Source organism: Rhinoderma darwinii, chromosome 3, assembly GCF_050947455.1.
Source record: "Rhinoderma darwinii isolate aRhiDar2 chromosome 3, aRhiDar2.hap1, whole genome shotgun sequence".
In the NCBI taxonomy this organism is placed as follows: Eukaryota; Metazoa; Chordata; class Amphibia; order Anura; family Rhinodermatidae; genus Rhinoderma; species Rhinoderma darwinii.
Window position 1 is genome coordinate 208,672,576 of NC_134689.1, and position 23,031 is coordinate 208,695,606.

Genomic DNA, 23,031 nt, shown 5'->3' on the forward strand with positions numbered 1-23,031 from the left:
TGAGGCGCATGCAGCCGTCGCACTATCGCTGCGTTGTAAACCTCGTCGCTCTATGTCGTGTCGTGTCGTGTCTCATCCATGTCAATATATTATTGTTCGTTGCTGGAAATGGGCGGGTTCATTAGGGGAGGGGTGTAGCTGTCCCTCAGCAAGGTTTGGGTGGTTGCTAGGGGACAGTAGACGCCACTTTCCTGTGTCAGGACGCTGAATGGGGTGACAAGCACTCACACAACTATAACATGGCATCTCTACGTAATGCAGATGCCCAGCTAAGGAACTACATCAAGCAGCACTCCCTGCCCCACATCTACGAGGTAACAACAAATCACTGCCACTCTGACCAGCTGTTTGTCACAACCTTCTTGGTTGAGATGCAGTTCCATAAAACATGAAGTTGGCCTAGATGTATCAGGTTATCTCCCTGAAATCATTGTATTCGTAGTAACAAAGTGAAGTCCTTTTATTGGTGATCTTGTAAAATGTTTGACGAGCAGATCAGTCGTGAAGGATAATTAATGTGAGATCATGAGAACAATCCTATAGAAAGTGACTGTATTGCTATAGATCATTTTGTTTATGAAAGCGTTCTTCGTTTGTTACGATTATGCGTTGATCATAAAATATTAGATACATAAACGTCTTGAAAGACGGCTGAGAAATCAGAAGCAGAACGCATACAAACATCTGCCCATTGATTGCAATGGAAAATACGGCGTTCTGTTCCAGCGGGGCGTTATTTTGTGCCTCATTTTCAGATAAGGGCGCTTAATAAAACGTCCCGTAAAAAGAAGTGCATGTCACTTCTTGAGCTGTTTTTCATTGACTCAATAGAAAAACGGCTCCAAAAAACGGGCGTAAAAAAACGCAAGTTGCTTAAAAAACGGCTGAAAATCAGGGGCTTTGCTTGAAAATAGCTCCGTATTTTACGTCCGGTTTTGGTTTTCCGTGAGAACATACCCTTACTGTTTGAGAATATGACATTTCGTAGGTAGTCTGAAACACACCTGCTGCACCTGCTCTATCCCTCTTTCATGCTTTACACTGCAGCTCTTTGTGTTCAGATTCACCTCACAGACCGTGCATAGATAGCTTCTTTCTGGATAAACCACCATTGAGAAATGGACTATCAGGTAATTGTCACATGTAGACTTAGCCAGGTAAGGCTCTATTCACACTTCTTTCAGGCCTTTTCCATAAAGTTGTTGTTAAAGAGTCTCTGTCACCACATTATAAGTGCCCTATCTCCTACATAAGGACATCGGCGCTATAATGTAGGTGACAGTAATGCTTTTTATTTGAAAAAAACGATCTATTTTCACCACTTTATTAGCGATTTTAGATTTATGCTAATGAGTTGCTTATTGCCCAAGTGGGCGTGTTTTTACTTTAGACCAAGTGGGCGTGGTACAGAGGAGTGTATGACGCTGACCAATCAGTGACCAATCAGCGTCATACACTTCTCTCCATTCATTTAGGCAGCGCATAGGGATCCTGCTAGATCCTTATGTGCTGTCTTATACTAACACATTAACAATACTGAAGTGTTTAGACAGTGAATAGACATTCCACGGGATGTCTATTCACAATCTCTGCACTTCGTTACTCTGTCTATGGTAGTTATAGCAGAAGAAGCGTAATCCCTCGAGATTACGCGGTAAATGACAGGTTACAACGAGATTACGCTTTGCTCTGCTGTAACTACCACAGAAACAGTAACGAAGTGCAGTGAATGAATAGACATCCCGTGGAATGTCTATTAACTGTCTAAACACTTCAGTATTGTTAGGGTATGTGCACACGCTAGATAGCTTTTACGTCTGAAAAGACAGACTGTTTTCAGGAGAAAACGGCTGCGTCGTTTCAGACGTAAAAGCTCCTCGTATTATGCGAGGCGTCTGTGACGCTTGTAATTCTTGAGCTGTGCTTCATTGACTTCAATGAAGAACGGCTCAAATTACGTTGCAAAGAAGTGCCCTGCACTTCTTTGCCGAGGCAGTCAATTTACGCGTCGTCGTTTGACATCTGTCAAACGACGACGTGTAAATTACAGGTCGTCTGCACAGTACGTCGGCAAACCCATTCAAATGAATGGGCAGATGTTTGCCGACGTATTGTAGCCCTATTTTCAGACGTAAAACGAGGCATAATACGCCTCGTTACGTCTGAAAATAGGTCGTGTGAACCCAGCCTTAATGTGTTAGTATAAGACAGCACATAAGGATCTAACAGGATCCCTATGGCGTGGCCTAGCAGCAGATGTAAGAGGACGTGTGTGGCTGGAGCTCCTGCTGTATTCATCCTGAAAGTACTGATTATCCCTGATTTACCCGGTAATATTCACCGACCAGGAGGCTGGGAAGCTGGAGGAGTCGATACCGCTTAACACAGCTGCAATGACCTGTTCTAAAAAACGCCGCCGGCGAGTCCGGGGCCGAGAAGACAAGATGGCGCCGAGGAGACTGAATGCAGGAGCAGGCACATGCGGTCTGAAACAGCAGACAGGCTGGAGAGATTTGCAAGAACCCCTCGTGCGAGCGGATCTGCAGCAGGCAAGACGCTGGTGGCTAGCAGTGGGAAGGCAGACAGCATGGCCTCGGGCTCCAGATACTCCGTGCTGGGAGAGGACACGGTGAGTGAGGAGGAGGAAGAGCTGGGGAGTCAGCGGCGGGACAGGCGCGTTGAGGAAGATGGAGGCAGAACGCATAGCAGGAGAGACCAGGTGAAGGAGCCTTCCCTCACAGACATACTTGCTGCGGTGAAGCAGAACTCCTCGATCTTATCTATGCTGACTGGGCAGATGGGAAGCCTGAAGGAGGATATTCTGTTGTTAAGAAATGATTTGCAGAAAGTGGCAGAGAGAACCACAGTTATTGAGGGGAGAGTGTCTGAAGTGGAAGATGTTCTGCCGGAGCTTAGGCGTGATGTGCAGTCTCAGTCCTTGGCAGTGGTAGCTCTGCAGGCTAAGGCAGATGATTTGGAATATCGGTTACGCAGAAACAACGTGCGGTTGGTAGGAGTGCCGGAAAAAACGGAGGGCAATAACTCGGATGAGTTTTTTTAAAAATGGCTGCTGGAGCAGTTTGGCCGGGAAGAGCTGTCTCCTTTATATGCTGTTGAAAGAGCGCACAGAGTACCTACCAGACCGGGACCACCGGGGAGACCCCCGAGACAGGTCTTGGTGAAGCTGTTACACTACAAGGACAGAGACAAGATACTGACGAAGGCAAGGGAACGGCAGGATATCTCTATTAATGGCGCCAAAATATCCTTTTATCCGGATTTCTCTGCGGAGGTCCAGAAGAAGCGGCTGCAATATTGGGACGTAAAGAAGCGTCTGAGGAACTTGTCCATACCATACTCCATGATGTATCCGGCTAAATTGCGGGTGGTTGCATTTGGGACTGCTTCATTCTTTGAGAACTCCAGAGAGGCTGCCAGATGGCTGGATGGCAATGAGGCCCGGCTGCGGAGACCGGCTGGAGAAGAAGATGCGTGAAAGCCCGCCTGGGCGGTGAAGTCTGGAGCCATGTTGGCGTTTGCGGGACTGTAGCACATTATATGTTCTTATGCAGTTCTTCAGTGTGTGAACACCCATGTCTGAAACACAGCAGGGTGGTATCCTTTTAACAGAGTGGCCGCACTTGATGGCAATGTTATTGTGGGATTGTTACTGGGTACCTAATGTATCTGTAATTCTGCTGATTGTGTGGGATTGTTTATTACATACGAATAGCAGTGGGAGCCAGCGCTCACTGGAAGTGGTGAGAAAGTTAAATGGTTCAAAGGCAGATGCCAATGGGGCATGTCAAAAGTTCGCACTATGGTGCGTCTCTGCTGGATAGGAGAGACAGTACATGTCGCTCTGACCCTTTTCGGAGGGGAGGTTTTGTTGGGGGGGGGGAGGGGAGGAGGGAGGGAACGCACGGCCTAATATCTTGACTGGAGCAGGATGGAATAGTAACAGATTTCTCAAAGATATGGCGCCTGATGGGATCGGTTAAATGTCTATCCTGGAATGTCCGGGGAATACGGGAAGCTAAGAAACGACAGGCAATCTTTAACTGGGTTAAACAGCAAAATGCCCTGATAGTGGGGCTGCAAGAAACGCATCTGACCAGAGAATCTGTGTCCTTATTGCAGAGAGTGTGGATCGCACATGGGATTCACTCATTTCATACGACTTATTCTAGGGGGGTGAGTTTGCTGATACACAGGAGTCTTCCCTTTGTCTGTCATTCGTCTTTTATGGATGAGGAGGGGAGGTATGTGGGAGTGCACTGTACTATATATCATTGGGAGTGTATTCTGGTAGTGCTGTATATCCCTCCGCCTTATTCTAGCATTGTACTAAAACGAGTTACAGAGAAACTTTCCAGGTGGCCTGAGGTACCGCTAATTGTGATGGGGGATTTTAATGCAGTGATGTCTGAAGGGTTGGATAGGTTTAATAGGGGAGGGGGAGGGCAAAGGGGTGAGCTGACTGCCTTTGGAAGATTAATGGAAGAATTGGGCTTGCGGGATATTTGGAGAGATAAACATCCAGGGGTGAGGCAGTACTCGTGTGCATCGTCCACATTTCAGTCTCTTTCGCGAATAGACATGGTAGCATGCTCAGCTTCAGCAGTGCCGTAAATAGTGCAAATTGAATATCTACAGAGGGCGTTGTCAGACCACTCTCCGATGGCGGTGACGCTGGAAGTGGGTGTAAGGCACACCAGGAACCCCGGGAATTGGAAGCTGAATGCGTTTTGGCTAAGATTGATGGATGGCGGGGAAATACGGGACTTGATAAAAGAATATTTCAATTTTAATACTGAGTCAGTGCCGCGAGGGGTGTTATGGGACGCCATGAAAGCATGGTTGAGAGGAGTATTCATTCAACATATTAATCGAATAAAAACTAAATCTAGGCAATTGGGATAAAGTTTAGAGGATCGGGTGACAGAAACAGAAGGGAGACATGTAGAAGAGGGGTCCGAGGAGACACTTAGACATTGGGTGGAGGCACAGACGTTGTTAAAAAATCACCAACTAGCAATGGCGGATAATAAACGATTATTCCTTAAACAGAAATATTATGAAGAAGGGGAAACGGCAGGGAGACTACTCGCTAGGATGGCAAAGCCGCATGGGAGTAATAATTTTATTCATGGCCTTAGGGGGGAGGGGGGAGGGTGGAGACAGACACGGGGCAAATCTTGCAAATATTTCAGCGGTTTTATACTGACCTATACACATCCAAAGAAAGTGCATTACGAAACACAGCAATTGGACGAGTATCTGGGAAACATTCATTTGCCTACCTTGGACCGGGAGGACCGTGAAAGCTTGGAGGCACCTATTTCACTGGAGGAGTTGGAACAAGCGATAAGGCATATGGCAAATGAGAAAGCTCCGGGTCCAGATGGGTTACCAGGGGAAATCTATAAGGAATATGGGACGGAATTAGCGCCACAATACTTGAGTACTTTGCAGGATAGCTTTGACAGAGGTAAACTACCAGACTCCCTATATGAGGCGACGATAGTGGTTCTCCCGAAAGAGGGGAAAGACAGTCAATTACAGGAGTCCTACAGACCAATATCCTTGCTGACATCGGATGTTAAGATTTTGGCAAAGATATTGGCGCTGCGGTTGAATAGGGTGGTACAGCATGTTGTGCATGAAGACCAAGCGGGGTTCATGCCCTCCAAATCGACGGCTGTCAACCTCAGGCGGCTGTTTTTAAATCTTCAGGCGACACCGGATGATCAAGGAGGAAGGGCGGTGCTAACGTTAGACGTCACAAAAGCGTTCGATTGTGTAGAATGGGGGTACTTATGGCGAGTAATAGAAAATATGGGATTCGGCCCTAACTTCGTGAAGTGGGTACAGTTGCCGTATGTGGCCCCTACAGCTCGCATACGGGTGAATGGTGCAATGTCCGAGAGATTTTCACTGGCCCGGGGTACGCGCCAGGGATGCCCACTGTCACCATTGTTGTTCGCCTTGGCGGTAGAGCCATTGGCGTGCCTTATAAGACAGGAGGAGCGCATAAGAGGCTTGCAATATGGGGAAATGGAGGAAAAAATGTCACTATATGCGGACGATATTTTAATATATATGACGGACACTGAGAACACTCTGGAGGTAGTAATGGATACGATCACAAGGTTTGGGGAGTTCTCGGGATTAAATATTAACTGGACCAAGTCTGCTCTGATGCCACTTGACACAGTGAATATTGTAGATACTGGAGTGGGACCCCGGATTCCGATAGTATCTGAGTTTACATACCTAGGGGTTAAGGTGACAGCTAGGGTCCAAGACTATATGTCTTTGAATGTTTTACCACTACTGCTCAAGGTGAAACATAAGGTGGATGCCTGGAACAGGCTCCCGCTTTCTGCTCTGGGGAGGACTAATCTAATCAAGATGATCCTTATGCCTCAAGTTTTATATATTCTTCATAACTCCCCAGTATGCCTAAGCAATGGTTCAGACGAATGCACAATCTCTTTCGGGATCTGGTCTGGAAAAAAGGGGTTCCAAGGATTAAATTGGAGAAATTGCAATTGCCTAAAGACGAAGGGGGGGTCGCACTGCCAAATGCCTGGATATATTATCTAGCTGCCCAGAGCCAATAGTTTAAGGGGTGGGAGGACACAGAGACATGGGGCTCCAGCGCACGTTTATTGTCATATTTGGGGGGAGGACTCAACCCCCTAGAGGGTCTGGAAGCACATACCTTTAAGAGATTGGCGAGTGCTAAACCAACATTACTCCTGATACATAAAATATGGTGACAATGCAAACAGATCCTGGGAGTGGGAATGTGTACCAAATATACTCCCCTATGGCATAATCCGGTCTTGTGGGAACTATACCAATTAGAGGGCATGCAAAAATGGGAATCGGAAGGGGTTAGGCGATTACAACACCTGTATGATGATAATGGGCTGAGATCGTTTCAGCAGTTGAAAGACCTATTTCCACTGGAGCACAATATGTTTTACCAATATTTGCAGATCCGTCATGCCCTACAGGCGCAGGCGCATGTAGTGGACCTGACGGTCTGTGCTCTTGGGGTCCTAGAGTATGTGGGACGGGCTGACACGACCAAAGGCCTGATCTCAATGGCGTACAGGAGCTTACTGTCCAAACACCTGGGAAACCCGATGGTGCTGGTAAAAGCAAAATGGGAACTGGATGTCGGTCCATTAACAGAGGAGGAGTGGGAGGAGATATTAGCGTCCACATGTCATTTATCACTCAGTCTGGCGCAGAGGAGATCACAACTCTTCCTGATACATAGAGTGTACCGCACCCCGTGGGTATTAAAACAGATGGGTATTAGAGCGGATGCTAAATGTCCTAGGTGCACGGAAGATAAGGCGGACATATTGCATATGTTTTGGTCATGTGAGGCCCTGAGGACCCTTTGGGGGGAAATATTGGATCTGATAAAACAGGTGTATGGTCGGGAGTTGGCGGCAGACCCTAAAGTTATGTTGTTGGGAGCGGTGGGAGAATTGGAGAGTGACAGAATGGCAGTCTGGCAATTGCCAAAATATTATATCAAATGAGGAAATGCATTGCTAAACACAGGCTGGACGCGGAGCCACCAGGGATGAGGGAAATTGTAGGAATGTTGAATTATAATATCCTGATGGAGCATAAGATATTTTCTAAAAGGGGCACGGAAAAAAAATTTGAGAAACAATGGAGCAGATGGCTGGCCTGACCTGAGGTGCGGTCACCTGAACTAAGCAGACTAAGGGCGAGAGTCGTCTGAGGAACTGGAGGTGACAGAGTCTGGAGCAAAGAAGGGGTGGTGGGGAACCTTGATAAGAGAAATGTGCTCTGACCAGGAATGGTGCTAGAAACAAAGGGTAGAGATATGGAGGGGGGCTGTGCGGGGAGGGGGGAAAGGGGGGATGTTGGGGATTTCTTGATATTCTGTAACAATTGTATACGATGTTGGAAAATTGTAATGTGAATGTTAATGTGTTATTTCATTTTTGTGTTCGTATCAATAAAATTGGATTGATTTAAAAAATAACAGGATCCCTATGCGCTGAGGAAATGAATGGAGAGGAGTGCATGACGCTGATTGGTCAGCATCATACACTCCATGTACAACGCCCACTTGGTCTAAAGTAAAAATACGCCCACTTGGGCATTAAGCAACTCATTAGCATAAATCTAAAATCGCTAATGAAGTGGTGAAAATAGATTGTTTTTTTAAATAAAAAGCACTGCTGTCACCTACATTATAGCGCCGATCTCCTTATGTAGGAGATAGGGCACTTATAATGTGGTGACAGAGCCTCTTTATTTAACCCCTTAGTGACCAGGGCTATTTTCGTTTCATACATTCCAAGAGTTAAAACTTTTTTATTTTTCCGTCAACATAGCTGTATGAGGGATTGTTGTTTTGCGGGAGGGTATTGAAATACACAGCTATTCCAGCTTTGTTTTTCACGTTTTAAATTTAGGTTGTTCACTATGCGGCGTAAATAACATGTTACCTTTATTCTAAGGGTTGGTACGAATACGGCGATACCACATATGTGTAGGTTTTTATGTTTTACTACTTTTGCACAATAAAAACAAAAATTATTTGTTTTTGCATCGCCGCATTCCGGGGGCCATAACTTTTGTATTTTTCAATCGATGTAGCCATAGGTGGGCTAGTTTTTTTGTGGGAAGAGGTGTCGTTTTCATCACTCCTCTTTTGGGGTACATGGGACTTATTAAATAACTTTTCTTATACTTTTTTTTTCTGGTGGGGTGGAAAAAAGCAATTCCTCCAATGTTTTTTGCATTTTTTGTATGATGTTTATCAGTTTATCATGCGGTTTGATTACTGTATTAACTTTATTTTTCGGGTTGTTAGAATCGCAGCGATTCCATAAGTGTTCTTTTTTTACACTTTTATTAAATTAAACAACTTTTTATGGTAAAAAAAATGGTTTTATTTTTACTGTTCACTAGGGAACTTCATAATATGATCTTTTGATCGCAGATATAATGCTTTAGTATACTTAGTATGCCAAAGCATTATTGCCTGTCAGTGTAAAACTATGCTTATAGCCAGGGCAGGCCTTAGGGCCTTCGTTAGGCCCCCGTCTGCCATGGCAACCCGTCGACGGTCAGTGTTCGCGGGCCGCTGACAGGTTTCCATGGCAGCTGGAGGCCTAACACACTCCCTCCCACTGTCAAAACATTTAAAGGAACAGTGTCATCAGAAATTATTTTTTTATATGTTAAAGATGTTAGTGCTTTATTAAAAACTTTTATATTTATTTGTGTGTTTGTGTTTTACTTTTTCTTATTTTTACACTTTTTCTTCCCTATGGGGGCTGCCATTTTTTGTTCCATTTCTGTGTGTGTCGATTAACGACACATACAGACATGGAATACGGCAGCCACAGTCCCATAGGGACTGCGAACGGCTCCCGTCCCATTGACTGCAGTGTACGGCGTCTGTGTGGGAACTGCGCATGCGCCGCTCCCACACAGTCCTATTCGAAATTGGCGCCGTCCGGCGCCATTTTCCTGTGGACCGGAAGTCGCGGCCGGACAGTAATATTACTACTTCCGGTCGCGGCTTCCGGATTTCTGCACTTGCACTAGCGGCAGCAAACGGAGCGGACGGGCCGGAGGGAGCCGCGGCGGCAGGAGCAGGTAAGAGATTTCAATGTATGTTCGTGTTTGTGTGTGTTTACTACTGTATGTAAACCTACTACACTGTGGGTTACCTTAAAAAATGGCGACACACAGTATAGGAGGTTACACCGTTCAAACCCCTCGTTTATCCCGGCACTAGGATGCTGAGAGCTCACTAGAGCGAGGGCTTTTAACCCAATGTTGCAATGCTGCAATTTTGGGAACAGTTCCATCTAGTGACCAAAAATGGGTAGTATTATAAATTAGAAATAATTTATAATATTTCCTGGACTCGTGCAAAAAATAAATAAAAATTTGAACAATGTTTAACCACCCACACACTAAATGTTTAATTTTAAAAAAAAAAACATGTTTTTCTGGCAACACATTCCCTTTAAATGCCCGGTCGCTATTAACCATGGCATTTAAGGGGTTAAACGGTAGAGATTGGTGCATTTATCCAGTCTCCGTCATTGGTAGCCTGGCTGTCAGTCACAGATGAGCTTCCATGCTAATTGTGCGTGATCACCATCACGTACGTGCACGTCACATGCGGGATGCCACTTAAAGAGGCTCTGTCACCAGATTTTGCAACCCCTATCTGCTATTGCAGCAGATCGGCGCTGCAATGTAGATAACAGTAACGTTTTTATTTTTTAAAAACGAGCATTTTTGGCCAAGTTATGACCATTTTTTTAGTTATGCAAATGAGGCTTGCAAAAGTCCAAGTGGGTGTGTTTAAAAGTAAAAGTCCAAGTGGGCGTGTATTATGTGCGTACATCGGGGCATTTTTAATACTTTTACTAGCTGGGCGTTCTGATGAGAAGTATCATCCACTTCTCTTCAGAACGCCCAGCTTCTGCCAGATCACGCTGTGACGTCACTCACAGGTCCTGCATCGTGTCAGACGAGCGAGGACACATCGGCACCAGAGGCTTCAGTTGATTCTGCAGCAAAATCGGCGTTAGCAGGTAAGTCGATGTAGCTACTTACCTGCAAACGCTGATGCTGCTGCAGAATTTGTATAACTACAAAAATGGTCATAACTTGGCCAAAAATGCTTGTTTTTTAAAAATAAAAACGTTACTGTAATCTACATTGCAGCGCCGATCTGCTGCAATAGCAGATAGGGGTTGCAAAATCTGGTGACAGAGCCTCTTTAAGGAGTAGCCACTGCCGTCACTGTCCATATATGGACAGTAGCATCAAGGGCTTCCCGAGTACAGCGCTTAAAGTAGTGCTGTGCTAGTGAAGTCCTCGGCGAGCGTAAGAGCTCCCTCTGCTACTCCGCTCTGAACTAATTCTGAAGTGGGGAGCTGGTGGCTCCCTGCTTCAGAATTAGTGGCTACTTCTTGAGCGGATTCCCCGTTGCCGATGATCTGGCCGGGGATTCCTCTCCTAGTGGAAACCCCTGAGGTCACTGTCCATATATGGAATTGACGTCAGGGCCTCTTCCTGCAGCAGAATCCCTGGCCAGAGTCAGAAACGGGAATTCCGCTCAAGGAGTAGCCACTGACGTCACTGTCCATATATGGACAGTGACAACAGGGCTTCCATCTAGGAGCAGAATCCCCGGCCTATGCTCTTGGCTGGGGATTCAGCTCCTAGAGGGAGTGCCAATGGTGCTAACTACAGGTGGAGGGGCTCTGTGGCACTACCAGGAAGGGGGGCTGTGTGGCACTACCTGGGAGGGGAGCTGTGTGGCACTATCTACAGAGGGCGCTATCTTCAAGGGGGTGTGGCACTATCTACGTGGACACTGTGGAAATATATAGGGGCACTATCTACAGGGGACACTGTCGCTATGTACATGGGCACTGTCACTATCTACAAGGGTACTGGCACTAGGGGCAGCTAAGGGGTCATTATACTGTATGGGGGCAGCTAAGGGGTCATTATACTGTATGGAGGCAGCTAAGGGGGCATTATGCTGTATGGGGGCATCTGTATGGGCATTATACTGCATGGGGCATCAATGTTGGCTTTATACTGTATGGATGCATCTATGGGGCAGTATACTGTATGGTGGCACCTATGGGGGCATTATACTGTATACTAGCAGCTATTTGATATTATACTGTGCGGGAGGCACTATGGGAGCATAATACTGTGTGGGCTAAACTGGGTGTCTATGGGTGAGGATTGGGTGGGATCAGAGGCGTGCCTTTAAAGAAAAAAATTGCCATGACCCGTCGGTTGTCCCTCTTTGTGACTTTTGAAAGTGGTGAGGTTTGGTTTAAAGAGGTATTCTCAAAATCATAAATTATCACCAATCCACATTATAGGTGATCGTTTTCTGATGGCTGGGGGCCCCAACGCTGGGACATCCACCGATCGTGAGAACATTGATACAAATTAGCTTAATATCATTTACATGCATAGTGGCGCTTTATACTCTCTAGTCAGATCTTAGGCAGAATACTAGGCATTTTAGAAAAATAGAAATAATATTTGATTTATGTACATTGTAAATCCTGTGTGTGCTGCTCGCTGTGTTTCCCAGGGAAAAGTAAATCTATAAGCCTCACCCCAGCGACGAGTGCTGGGGGCTCAGGGCAAAGAGCAATAAGGGGGAGGGGCATTGCAATCCCCAAAGTGGTTATGTTGAGGCTGTGGTTTTGGCATTAGGAGCAAAGGTTAAGATAAAGTGGTGCTAGGGAGAGTAGCTGGGGGTGTAGGTCTTAGTGGGGGGGAGGCTTTTGTTCTAGGGAGAATAGGTAATTTAGGAGGCGGTGAATACAAGAGAACTGACTGGGCCAGGAGGGAAAGAGAAGCGGGGCTTTGGGGTATAAAGATGAGGCCAGGTGAGTTCATAGGCAATATAATCTTGGATTTGCAGGCATGCTTCTTTTACTTAGTTGTTCTTGATGCAGCAGTTTTCAGACAACTGTTAGAATACGCCTTTAGGGTATGTGCACACGCTAGCTTGCTTTTACGTCTGAAAAGACATACTGTTTTCAGGAGAAAACAGCTGCCTCGTTTCGGCCGTAATTGCTCCTCCTCACATTTTGCGAGGCTTCTCTGACAGCCGTAAATTTTGAGCTGTGCTTCATTGAGTTCAATGAAGAACGGCTCAAATTACGTCTGAAAGAAGTGCCCTGCATATAATGTATATAAGTGTCCTGCACTTCTTTTGACGAGGCTGTCAAACAACGACGCGTAAATAACAGGTCGTCTGCACAGTACGTCGGCAAACCCATTCAAATGAATGGGCAGATGTTTGCCGACGTATTGTAGCCCTATTTTCAGACGTAAAACGAGGCATAATACGCCTCGTTTACGTCTGAAAATAGGTCGTGTGAACCCAGCCTTAATAAGCAATATGGGGTAAACATTATATTTTGAATTCTTTTAGGTAAAAACTTTCTAGAGATAGATATGGTTGATATGAGGAACATGCATACAGATCTGTCATTACTTTGCAAGCATTGTATTAATTATGTGAAATATTGCATAGAAATAAGCTGTCTGTGTCCTATTTCCAGGCTCTACTATGTGGACTGTGCGCTATGTGCCCCGAAAATCCACTCCAGTTTTTGGAGGAGAAGATCAAGGAGATGTTAGAGAATGGCCACCATTCTCTTATATGGTACTACTATAACTTTATAAATAATGCACCATTGTAGTGATAGTCATCCACATGCATGTTAGCAAACTGTCACAGAGCCAGAACTGACCTTGCTGCTGCTCTCAGGTCTCATGTCATTTTTCCTACTCAAGGTTAAAATGGAACATGGGCTATGATTCTCTGTCTCAATAGGGGTGCCCCTGCACCCCTATGTGGCATAACACAACATCTAAAAGGGCATATGTCTAAGACAGAAAGATTACAACATTTACAAAATACGATGTAATGTGCCAAGAGATCTCATGTGGTACTATCCAAATTGTTCAATGCACGCTGATTTTGATGCGGAAACTGCCCCAAATCTGCTTTCGTTGGCCTGTCCGGTCGCGGAAAAAACCCCCCCTATCTTTACATTTTCTGTCTCTGAACCTCCATTAAAATCAATGGGAGAGGGGATAAAACACACAGTTCGTATGTAGCAGTTTTTGACGTGTTGTTTGCCAAACAGACGCCCACACTTGGACAAAAAAAAACACCCGCAGTTTTTTTATTTGTTAAAAAATAAATAAATGGCTACATAAAAACGCATTCAAAAAAGTTAAAAAAAAACTAACTGCTTGCATTTCAAAGTCTGGAAGAAATTTTGAGGCAGATTTTGTCTGCTTGACAAAAACCAAAGTGTGCACATATCCGAAGAGGTGGGATTGCTGCTGTATGTGAGATCTCTCAGCGTTTGACTGATTTTTAGAGTGCACAGAAAGAAAAACTCCAGATCTGAGGCTGGATTCACATGAGCGCGTGCGTTTTGCGCGCGCAAAGAACGCAGCGCTTTGCACACGCAAAAGCTACATAACAGCTCCGTGTGTCATCAGCATGTGATGCGTGGCTGCGTGATTTTCGCGAAGTTGCCATCATTATGACACTCTGTATGTTTTTAAACAGAAAAGCACGTGGTGCTTTTCTGTTTACATTCATAGTTTTTACTGCTGTTGCGCGAATCACGCGCGTCACACGGAAGTGCTTCCGTGTGCTGCGCGTGATTTTCACACACCCATTGACTTCAATGGGTGCGTGATGCGCGAAAAACGCACACATAACGGACATGTCATGAGATTTACGCAGCGGACACACGCTGCGTGAAACTCACGGACTGTCTGAACGGCCCCATTGACTAACATAGGTCCGTGCGAGGCGCATGAAAATCACGCGCGTTGCACAGACGTATATCACGTTCGTCTGAATAAGCCCTAAGGCTGCGTTCACATGTCGCTGTCAAAATGCAGTGATTTACACTAAATCGTGGCAAAACGGTGCAGTTTTCCCAGTCACGAAAAACGCACTGCTACGTGCAAACCCAGCCTTAGGCCGGATTCACACGAGCGTGTGCGTTTTGCGCAACCAAATACGCTGCGTTTTGCATGCGTAGCAGTTCCGTGTGGCATCGGTAGTTGGTGCGTGCCTGTGTGATTTTAGCGCATATGGCATCGTTACGACACTCTGTTTTTATGTATGTTTAAAAACATAAAAGCAGGAGGTGCTTTTATGTTTTCATTCATTTATTTTACAACTGTAGCACGAATCACGCGCGACACACGCTGCTTCCGTGTGCCGTGTGTGATTTTCACGCACCCATTGACTTCAATGGGTGTGTGATGCACGAAAAACGGCTAAGTATAGGACATGTCGTGAGTTTTACGCAGCGGACTCACGCTGCGTGAAAATCACGGATAGTCTGAACGGCCCCATTGACTAACATAGGTCCATATCACGGACGTTAAATACGCTCGTGTAAATAAGACCTTAGAGTTTATCTTCTTATATACCAGCAACCCAGCATATTACATACTCTGTATTCTTTTTACAATGCAATTCTAAACAACATTTTTATACAGTATATAATCTCTAGTAAATTTTTATTGCCACCTAGTGGTAAGAATATGTAATAAAGTGTAAGGAAAGATAACAATTGTAAACTTTTGGTGAACAGGTGCCCCTTCAACAGGCTACTTGCCTAGTAAACAACATCTAAGTTGTAACAAAAGCATTAGGGTATGTTCACACGGCCAAATTTCAGACGTATACGAGGCGTATTATGCCTCGTTTTACGTCTGAAAATAGGGCTACAATACGTCGGCAAACATCTGCCCATTCATTTGAATGGGTTTGCCGACGTACTGTGCAGACGACCTGTAATTTACGCGTCGTCGTTTGACAGCTGTCAAACGACGACGCGTAAATTTACTGCCTCGGCAAAGAAGTGCAGGGCACTTCTTTGCCACGTAGTTTGAGCCGTTCTTCATTGAAATCAATGAAGCACGGCTCAAGGTTTACGAGCGTCTCAGACGCCTCGTAAATTACAGGGAGGAGCTTTTACGTGTGAAACGAGGCAGCTGTTAACAGTCTGTCTTTTCACACGTAACTGCCTCTCAGCGTGTGAACATACCCTTAAAGTGATATTCCACTTTTGATTACTGTTGGTTATATTGTCAGCAAATTATAGATATATCATCTATGTAGTATGTTCACTACCCTGTTTTCTGCAGTTGTCATTCACTTTAAAGGGAATGTGTTGCCAGCAAAACATGATTTTATTTTTTTTTGTTAAACAATTAGTGTGTAGGTGATTAAACATTGTTCTAATTTTTTTTTTTTTTTCCACGAGTCAGGAAATATTATAAATTGGATTCAATTGGATTCTAATTTATAATATTTCCCATTGCTGGTCACTAGATGGAGCCATTCCCAAAATTGCAGCATTGCATGTGGTAAAGCAACCACATTGCTTTATGCTGCAAAATTGGGTAAAAAGCCCTCGCTCTAGTGAGCTCTCAGAATCCCCCCTCCTTTATCCTGGCTAGTGCCGGGATAAACGAGGGGATTGAACGGTCTAACCTCCTACACTGTGTGTCGCCATTTTTTGAGCTAACACACAGTGTAGTAGGTTTACATACAGTAGTAAACACACACAAACACGAACATACATAGAAATCTCTTACCTGCTCCTGCCGCCGCGGCTCCCTCCGGCCCGTCCGCTCCGTCTGCTGCCGCTGGTCCAAGTGCACAAGTCCGGAAGCCGCGACCGGAAGTAGTAATCTTACTGTCCGGCCGCGACTTCCGGTCCACAGGAAAATGGCGCCGGACGGCGCGCATTTCAAATCGGACTGTGTGGGAGCGGCGCATGCGCCGTTCCCACACAGACGGCGTACATTGAAGTGGATGGAACGGGCCCCGTTCGCAGTCCCTATGGGACTGGAGCTGCCGTATTCCATGTCTGTATGTGTCGTTAATCGACACATACAGAAATGGAAAAAAAAATGGCAGCCCCCATAGGTAAGAAAAAGTGTAAAAATAAGAAAAAGTAACACACAAATTAATCCAAACGTTTTTAATAAAGCACTAACATCTTTAACATATTAAAAAAAAAAATTGTGGTAACACTGTTCCTTTAAGGGTATGTTCACACGCTTAGCAAAATATGTCTGAAAATCCGGAGCTGTTTTCAAGCAAAAACAGCTCCTGATTTTCAGACGTTTTTGTAACAACTTGCGTTTTTCACTGCGTATTTTACGGCCGTTATTGGAGCTGTTTTTCTTTGGAGTCAATGAAAAACGCCTCCAAAAACGTCCCAAGAAGTGACCTGCACTTATTTTTTGCGGGCATCTTTTTACGCGCCGTATTTTGACAGCGACGCGTAAAATTAAGCCTCGTGGGAACAGAACACCGTAATTCCCATTGCAAGCAATGGGCAGATGTTTGGAGGTGTAATGGAGCCGTTTTTTCAGGAGTAGTTTGAGGCGTAAACTGCACGAATTACGTCTGAAAACACTGTGTGTGAACATACCCTCACTTGTTCAGTTCGTTCTTGCTAAGCGCAATGGAGTTTAGAGAAATCTTATGCTGTGTAGAAACAATCAGTAAGCAGGTCAGCTACTTTTGATGATGGCTTTATTTCATTTCTAGTTATGATAACCCTATTACATGGAGCTCATTAACACAAAAAGTATCCAAATCTTAACCCCTTCAGGACTGAGCCTGTTTTGGCCTTCAGGACGAAGCCGATTTTTAAAATCTGACATGTGTCACTTTATGTGGTAATAACTCCGGAATGCTTTTACCTATCCAAGCGATTCTGAGATTGTTTTCTCGTGACACATTGGACTTTATGTTACTGGCAAAATTTGCCCGATAGATTCAGTATTTAATTGTGAAAAACACCAAAATTTAGCGAAAAATTGCAAAAATTAGCATTTTTCTAAATTTAAATGTATCTGCTTGTAAAACCGATAGTAATACCACACAAAATAGTTACTAGTTACCATCCCCCACATGTCTACTTTAGTTTGGCATCGTTTTTTGAACATTATTTTATTTTTCTAGGACGTTAGAAGGCTTAGAACTTTAGCAGCGATTTCTCATATTTTCAAGAAAATTTCAAAAGGCGATTTTTACAAGGACAAGTTCAGTTCTGAAGTGGCTTTGAGAGTCTTATATATTAGAAAGTCCCCATAAATCACCCCATTTTGAAAACTGCACCCCTCAAAGTATTCAAAACAGCAATCAGAAAGTGTATTAACCCTTTAGACGTTTCACAGGAATTAAAGCAAAGTAGAGGTGAAAGTTACAAATTTCATTTTTTTTATACAAAATTCATTTGTAATACATTTTTTTCTATACCACAGAAGGTTTTTCCCAAAAAATGTAACTTATTATTTATTGCCCAGATTCTGCAGTTTTTAGAAATACCCCACATGTGGCCCTAGTTCGGTCATGGACTGAAACACAGGCCTCAGAAGCAAAGGAGCACCTAGTGGATTTTGGGGCCTCCTTTTTTTTAGCATATATTTTAGGTACCATGTCAGGTTTGAAGAGGTCTTGTGGGGCCAAAACAATAAAGACCCCCAAAAGTGACCTCATTTTGGAAACTACACCCCTCAGGGAATTTATCTAGGGGTATAGTTAGCATTTTGAACCCACAGTTTTTTTTCTAAATTTATTTGAATTAGTTTGTGAAGATGAAAATCTACTTTTTTCTGAAAAAACGTAGAAATTTTTAATTTTTTCAAGGTATAAAAGAGAAAAAACACCCCAACATATGTAAAGCAATTTCTCCTGATTATAGCAATACCCCATATGTGGTAATAAACTGCTGTTTGGACCCACAGCAGGCCTCAGAAAGGAAGGAGCACCATTTGGATTTTGAAATTCTGATTTTGCTGGAATCGTTTTCAGTGCCGTGTCGCGTTTGAAATGCACTGGAGGGAACAAAATAGTGGAAACCCCCGGAAAGTGACCCCATTTTGGAAACTACACCCCTCAAGGAATTTTTCTAGGGGTAAAGTTAGCATTTTGACTCCACGGTTGTTTTGCTGAATTCATTGAAATTATTCTGTAAAGGTAAAAATCGACTTTTTTTCTGAAAAAAGGTAGCCATTTTTAATTTTTACAAGGAATAAAGGAGAAAAAGCACCCCAACATTTGTAAAACAATTTCTCCCGATTACGGAAATATGCCATATGTGGTAATAAACTGCTGTTTGGACCCACAGCAAGGCTTAGAAGGGAAGGAGCGCTATTTGGCTTTTGGAGCTCAAATTTAGCTGAAATGGCTTTTGGGTGCCATGTCGCATTTGCAAAGCCCCTGAGGTACCAAAACAGTGGAAACCCCCCAAAAGTGGAAATTACACCACTTAAAGAATCTATCTAGGGATATAGTGGGCATTTAGACCCCACAAGTCTTTTGCAGGATTTATTAGAATTAGGCCGTGAAAATGAATATCGACATTTCTTCCACTAAAATGTTGCATTTTTTTCAATTTCACAAAGGATAAAGGGGGTAAAAGCTGCCCAACATTTGTAAAGCAATTTCTCCCGAGTGCGGCAATACCCCACGTGTGGTCATAAATGGTTTTTCATTAGAAAGTAATTAACCCTTTCTGCAGTGATCCATTTTTTTCTTTTCCTTCTTAGTTTTTTCCTCCCCACGTTCCAAGAGCCACAACTTTTTTATTTTTCAGTCAATAGAGCGGTATGAGGGCTTATTTATTGAGGGACGAGCGGTCGTTTTTATTGGTGCAACTTTTTGGTACATACAACTTTTTGAGCACTTTTTATTACATTTTTAGATAGAGCCAAGGTGACCAAAAAAACAGCGATTTTGCCGTTCTAAATTCTTTATTTTTTATGTGAGACGCTCCATACATCACCCCCACACTAAGACATGCTATGTCATGGTGCGCGCAGGGGTTACAATTTTCCACTCATATGCCATTTTAGTGCACTACATGTTATGCCCAGTTTGTGCCACTGAAGACAAATAACTCAAAATATTAACCGGGTTCTCCCGGGTATGGCGATGCCATATCTGTGGACGTAAATTGGTGTTTGGGCACGCGTGTTTGGGCACGCTGCAGGGCTCAGAAGGGAGGGACGCCATTTGGCTTTTGGGGCACAGAGTTTGCTTGGTAGTTGTTCTGTTTGGGGTTTTGCTGGTGTTTCAGTTTATAATGTGGGGGCATATGTAATCTGTGCGGGGTACATCAGGGTATATGTAATATGTGCGGAGTATATCAGGGGTATATGTTATCTGTGCGGGGTACATCAGGGCATAATAAGAGGGTATAATAATGCAGTAAATAAATAATAATCCGCAGATGTGTGGCCGGTATCGCACTGATAAATGGTGCCCGATCTTATCTGCTTTTGGAACGCTCTGCACATTTTGCATCGCCATATTCTGAGAGCCAGAACTGTTTTATTTTTTCTCCACCGGAGCCGTGTGAGGGTTTATTCTTTGACGGACAATCTGTAGTTTTCATTGGTACCATTTTGGGGTACCAGAAATTTGATCACGTTTTATTCCATTTTTTGGCAAGCAAGGTGACCAAAAACCATCAATTCTGACAATGTTTTTTATTTGTTTTTTTTATGGCCTTCACACTGGGCTATAAATGACCATTATACTTTATTCTGCGGGTCGATACGATTACGGCGATACCAGATGTATATCATTTTTTTATGTTTTGCAGTGTTTGTGCAATAAAATCACTTATTTATAAAATAAATTATTTTTTGTGTCACCGTATTCTGAGAGCCGTAACGTTTTTATTTTTCAGTCAAAAAAGCGGTGTAAGGGCTTGTTTTTTGCGGGACGGGATGTAGTTTGTATTGGTACCATTTTGGCGTACATGCGACTTTTTGATCACTTTTTATTGTATATTTTGGGAGGGTTGGTAACCAAAAAATTGTGATTCGGGCACTGTTTTTCGTTTATTTTTTTCGCGGTGTTCACTCTGCGGGAAAAATAATATTACAGTTTTATAGTTGGGGTCGTTACGAACGCGGCGATACCAAATATGTGTACTTTTTTTAACGTGTTAATTTTTTTCCTATAATAAAAGTCTTATTATAGGAAAAAAAGCATTCTTTGTTTATGTCACTTCTAACTTTTATTTTTACACTTTTTCAAAACATTTTTATTATCTTTTTTTAACTTTTTTTACTTGTCCCACTAGGGGACACTTAGACTGGCAGCTCTGATCGCTGCTGGAACACATTACACTACACACGTAGTGTAATGTGTTCTAACTGTCATTGTGACGTAACTGTCACACTGACAGGAAGCAGAGGAGGAACGGCCGGAGGCTGATCCTCCGAGGCTTCCGTACATGGCAACCCGGAGGTCATTGTCTGGCCTCTGGTTGCCATGATAAGGATCGCCAGCCCCCGCAAATACATGTGGGGGGCTGCCGATCCGCTGTAAACCTCTTCGATGTGGTGATCGCAATCGACCACCGCATCGAAGGGGTTAATTGCCGATTTCAGCGGCGACAGGCCGCTTATCGGCAACGGGGAGAGCAGGGCTGACACCCTGCACAGTTAACCGCCGCTGCGGTGTAGCGCCGCGCGGCGGTTAACTTTTAAAGCGCGGACGTAACTGTACGCCCAGGTGCGCGAAGTTACTGCTTATCTGGACGTACAGTTACGCCAAGGTGCGGGAAGGGGTTAAAAAGGGAATATAATGTCAACAAATTAGCTAATATTTACTGTACATTAAACATACAGTACAGGAATATTCTATTGTTTTCAGGTGAGTTTGGTTTATTTTATTATTTTTCATGCTACTATCTATCTATATTAAAGAAAATCTGAAATCTTTCCTCTTCACAAAAGACTGACACTTCCTGTTCTGTAGAGATCGCTTCTCATCTCATTATCACAGGCAGGATTACAATGAAAGGTAACCCCTCAATTATAAAGCAGGGGGCAGATAACATAGGATCTTTCACTGACCATAAGGCCGGATTCACACGAGTGTGTGCGTTTTGCACGCACAAAAAAATTCTGCGTTTTGCGCGCGTTGCAATTCCGAGTGTCATTAGTGTTGGCTGCGTGATTTTCACGCATATGCCATTCTCATGACACGTGGTTTTGAAGTTTAGAAAAAGAAATGAAACAAGTGCTTTTTTCCCCCCTTCATTTCTTTATCTACTGTTGCGCGAATCACACTCGTAACACACGGAAGTGCTTCCGTGTGCCATGCATGATTTTCACGCACCCATTGACTTCAATGGGTGCGTGATGCGCGAAAAACGGCCAAGTATAGGATATGTCGTGAGTTTTACGCAGCGGACATATGCTGCGTAAAAATCACGGACTGTCTGAACGGCCCCATTGACTAACATAGGTCCGTTAAACACGCTCGTGTAAATAAGGCCTAAGTGATAGACACAGCACCCCTCCTCCCCCTTCCTGCTCAGTGGTCTTTGCACATGTCTCAGAGCATGCCTAAAAGACTCTCCCATAGAAGCCAATTGGTTGTTTTCTGACTGACGTTACACATGCTCATGTGGCTGCTGTAAAGCAAATCTCTGAACTGCTGTTCACAGCTCAGAGCAGCTACTCAGGCAAGATGGCTGCCCCCATAATTATGTAAAAAAAATAGAATAAAAAAAATATACAATCAAAATATTCTCAGTTTATTCTCAATGTAGACATTTAGGTGATGGGTTTGTTGCACTTATTCAACTCCTCAACATGCCCTATATTCTGTAGATTTCTGCTATGGATTTCACCCCTTGTAATGCAGTACTGGTATTTTTCGAACTATTAGACGCACCTGACCATAAGACGCACCCAGGTTTTAGACAACAGAAAATAGGGAAATAATTATTTCATATTTTACTACTTTTACAAAGAAAAAAGTATTTGTTAAAAAATAATTTGTTTTGTTTCACCACATTCTGAGAGCCATAACTGTTTTTATTTATTTTTTTTATCGATTGAGCGGTGTGAGGGTTTATTTTTTGCGGGACGAGCTGTAGTTTTTATTGGCACCATTTTTTTAAGGGTACCAAAAAACAATTCTGATGTTTTATTGTTTTTTTTACGCCGTTCAACGTGCGAGTTAAATAATGGTATATTGTAATAGAATCAGACTTTTACGGATGCAGCGATACAAATTTTTTACATTGTGCTTGGGGAAAATGTTTTTTTTTTACTTTTACACTTTTTTTAAAAAAAATTTTTACACTCCTGAAAATGTATCGATCTTGTTTTTTTTCTCCACATTTTATTAGTTCCCCTAGGGGCCACTTGGTTACATGTGGAGTTACTGAAGCAGTGTAACTCACTGAGCTACGCTGTTTCCGTAACTCCCATAGTAGTAAATGGCAGTTACGGAAGCAACGTAGCATGCGATCTACTGTGTTTCCGTATCTACTATTCAGTTCTATGTGAGTTACGGGAACAGCTTAGCTCAGCGAGTTACGCTGTTTCCGTAACTCGACATGTAATCAAGTGGCCGGGAGAACACAC

The 23,031-nt window shown here is 43.7% G+C and overlaps 1 protein-coding gene across 3 annotated transcripts in view; it reads left to right on the plus strand.

Moving 5' to 3' along the window:
- Window position 1: 1 nt before the first annotated feature.
- The window catches only part of FBXL13 (F-box and leucine rich repeat protein 13), a 178,540-nt gene continuing 155,510 nt past the window's right edge, over window positions 2–23,031 (plus strand). For all 3 annotated transcript variants that reach the window (XM_075857321.1, XM_075857322.1, XM_075857323.1), the window contains exons 1-2: window positions 2–314; window positions 13,137–13,240. In XM_075857321.1, coding sequence (XP_075713436.1) covers window positions 240–314; window positions 13,137–13,240 — 179 coding nt within the window. In that variant the 5' untranslated portion in view covers window positions 2–239. The remainder of the gene's footprint in view (window positions 315–13,136; window positions 13,241–23,031) is intronic.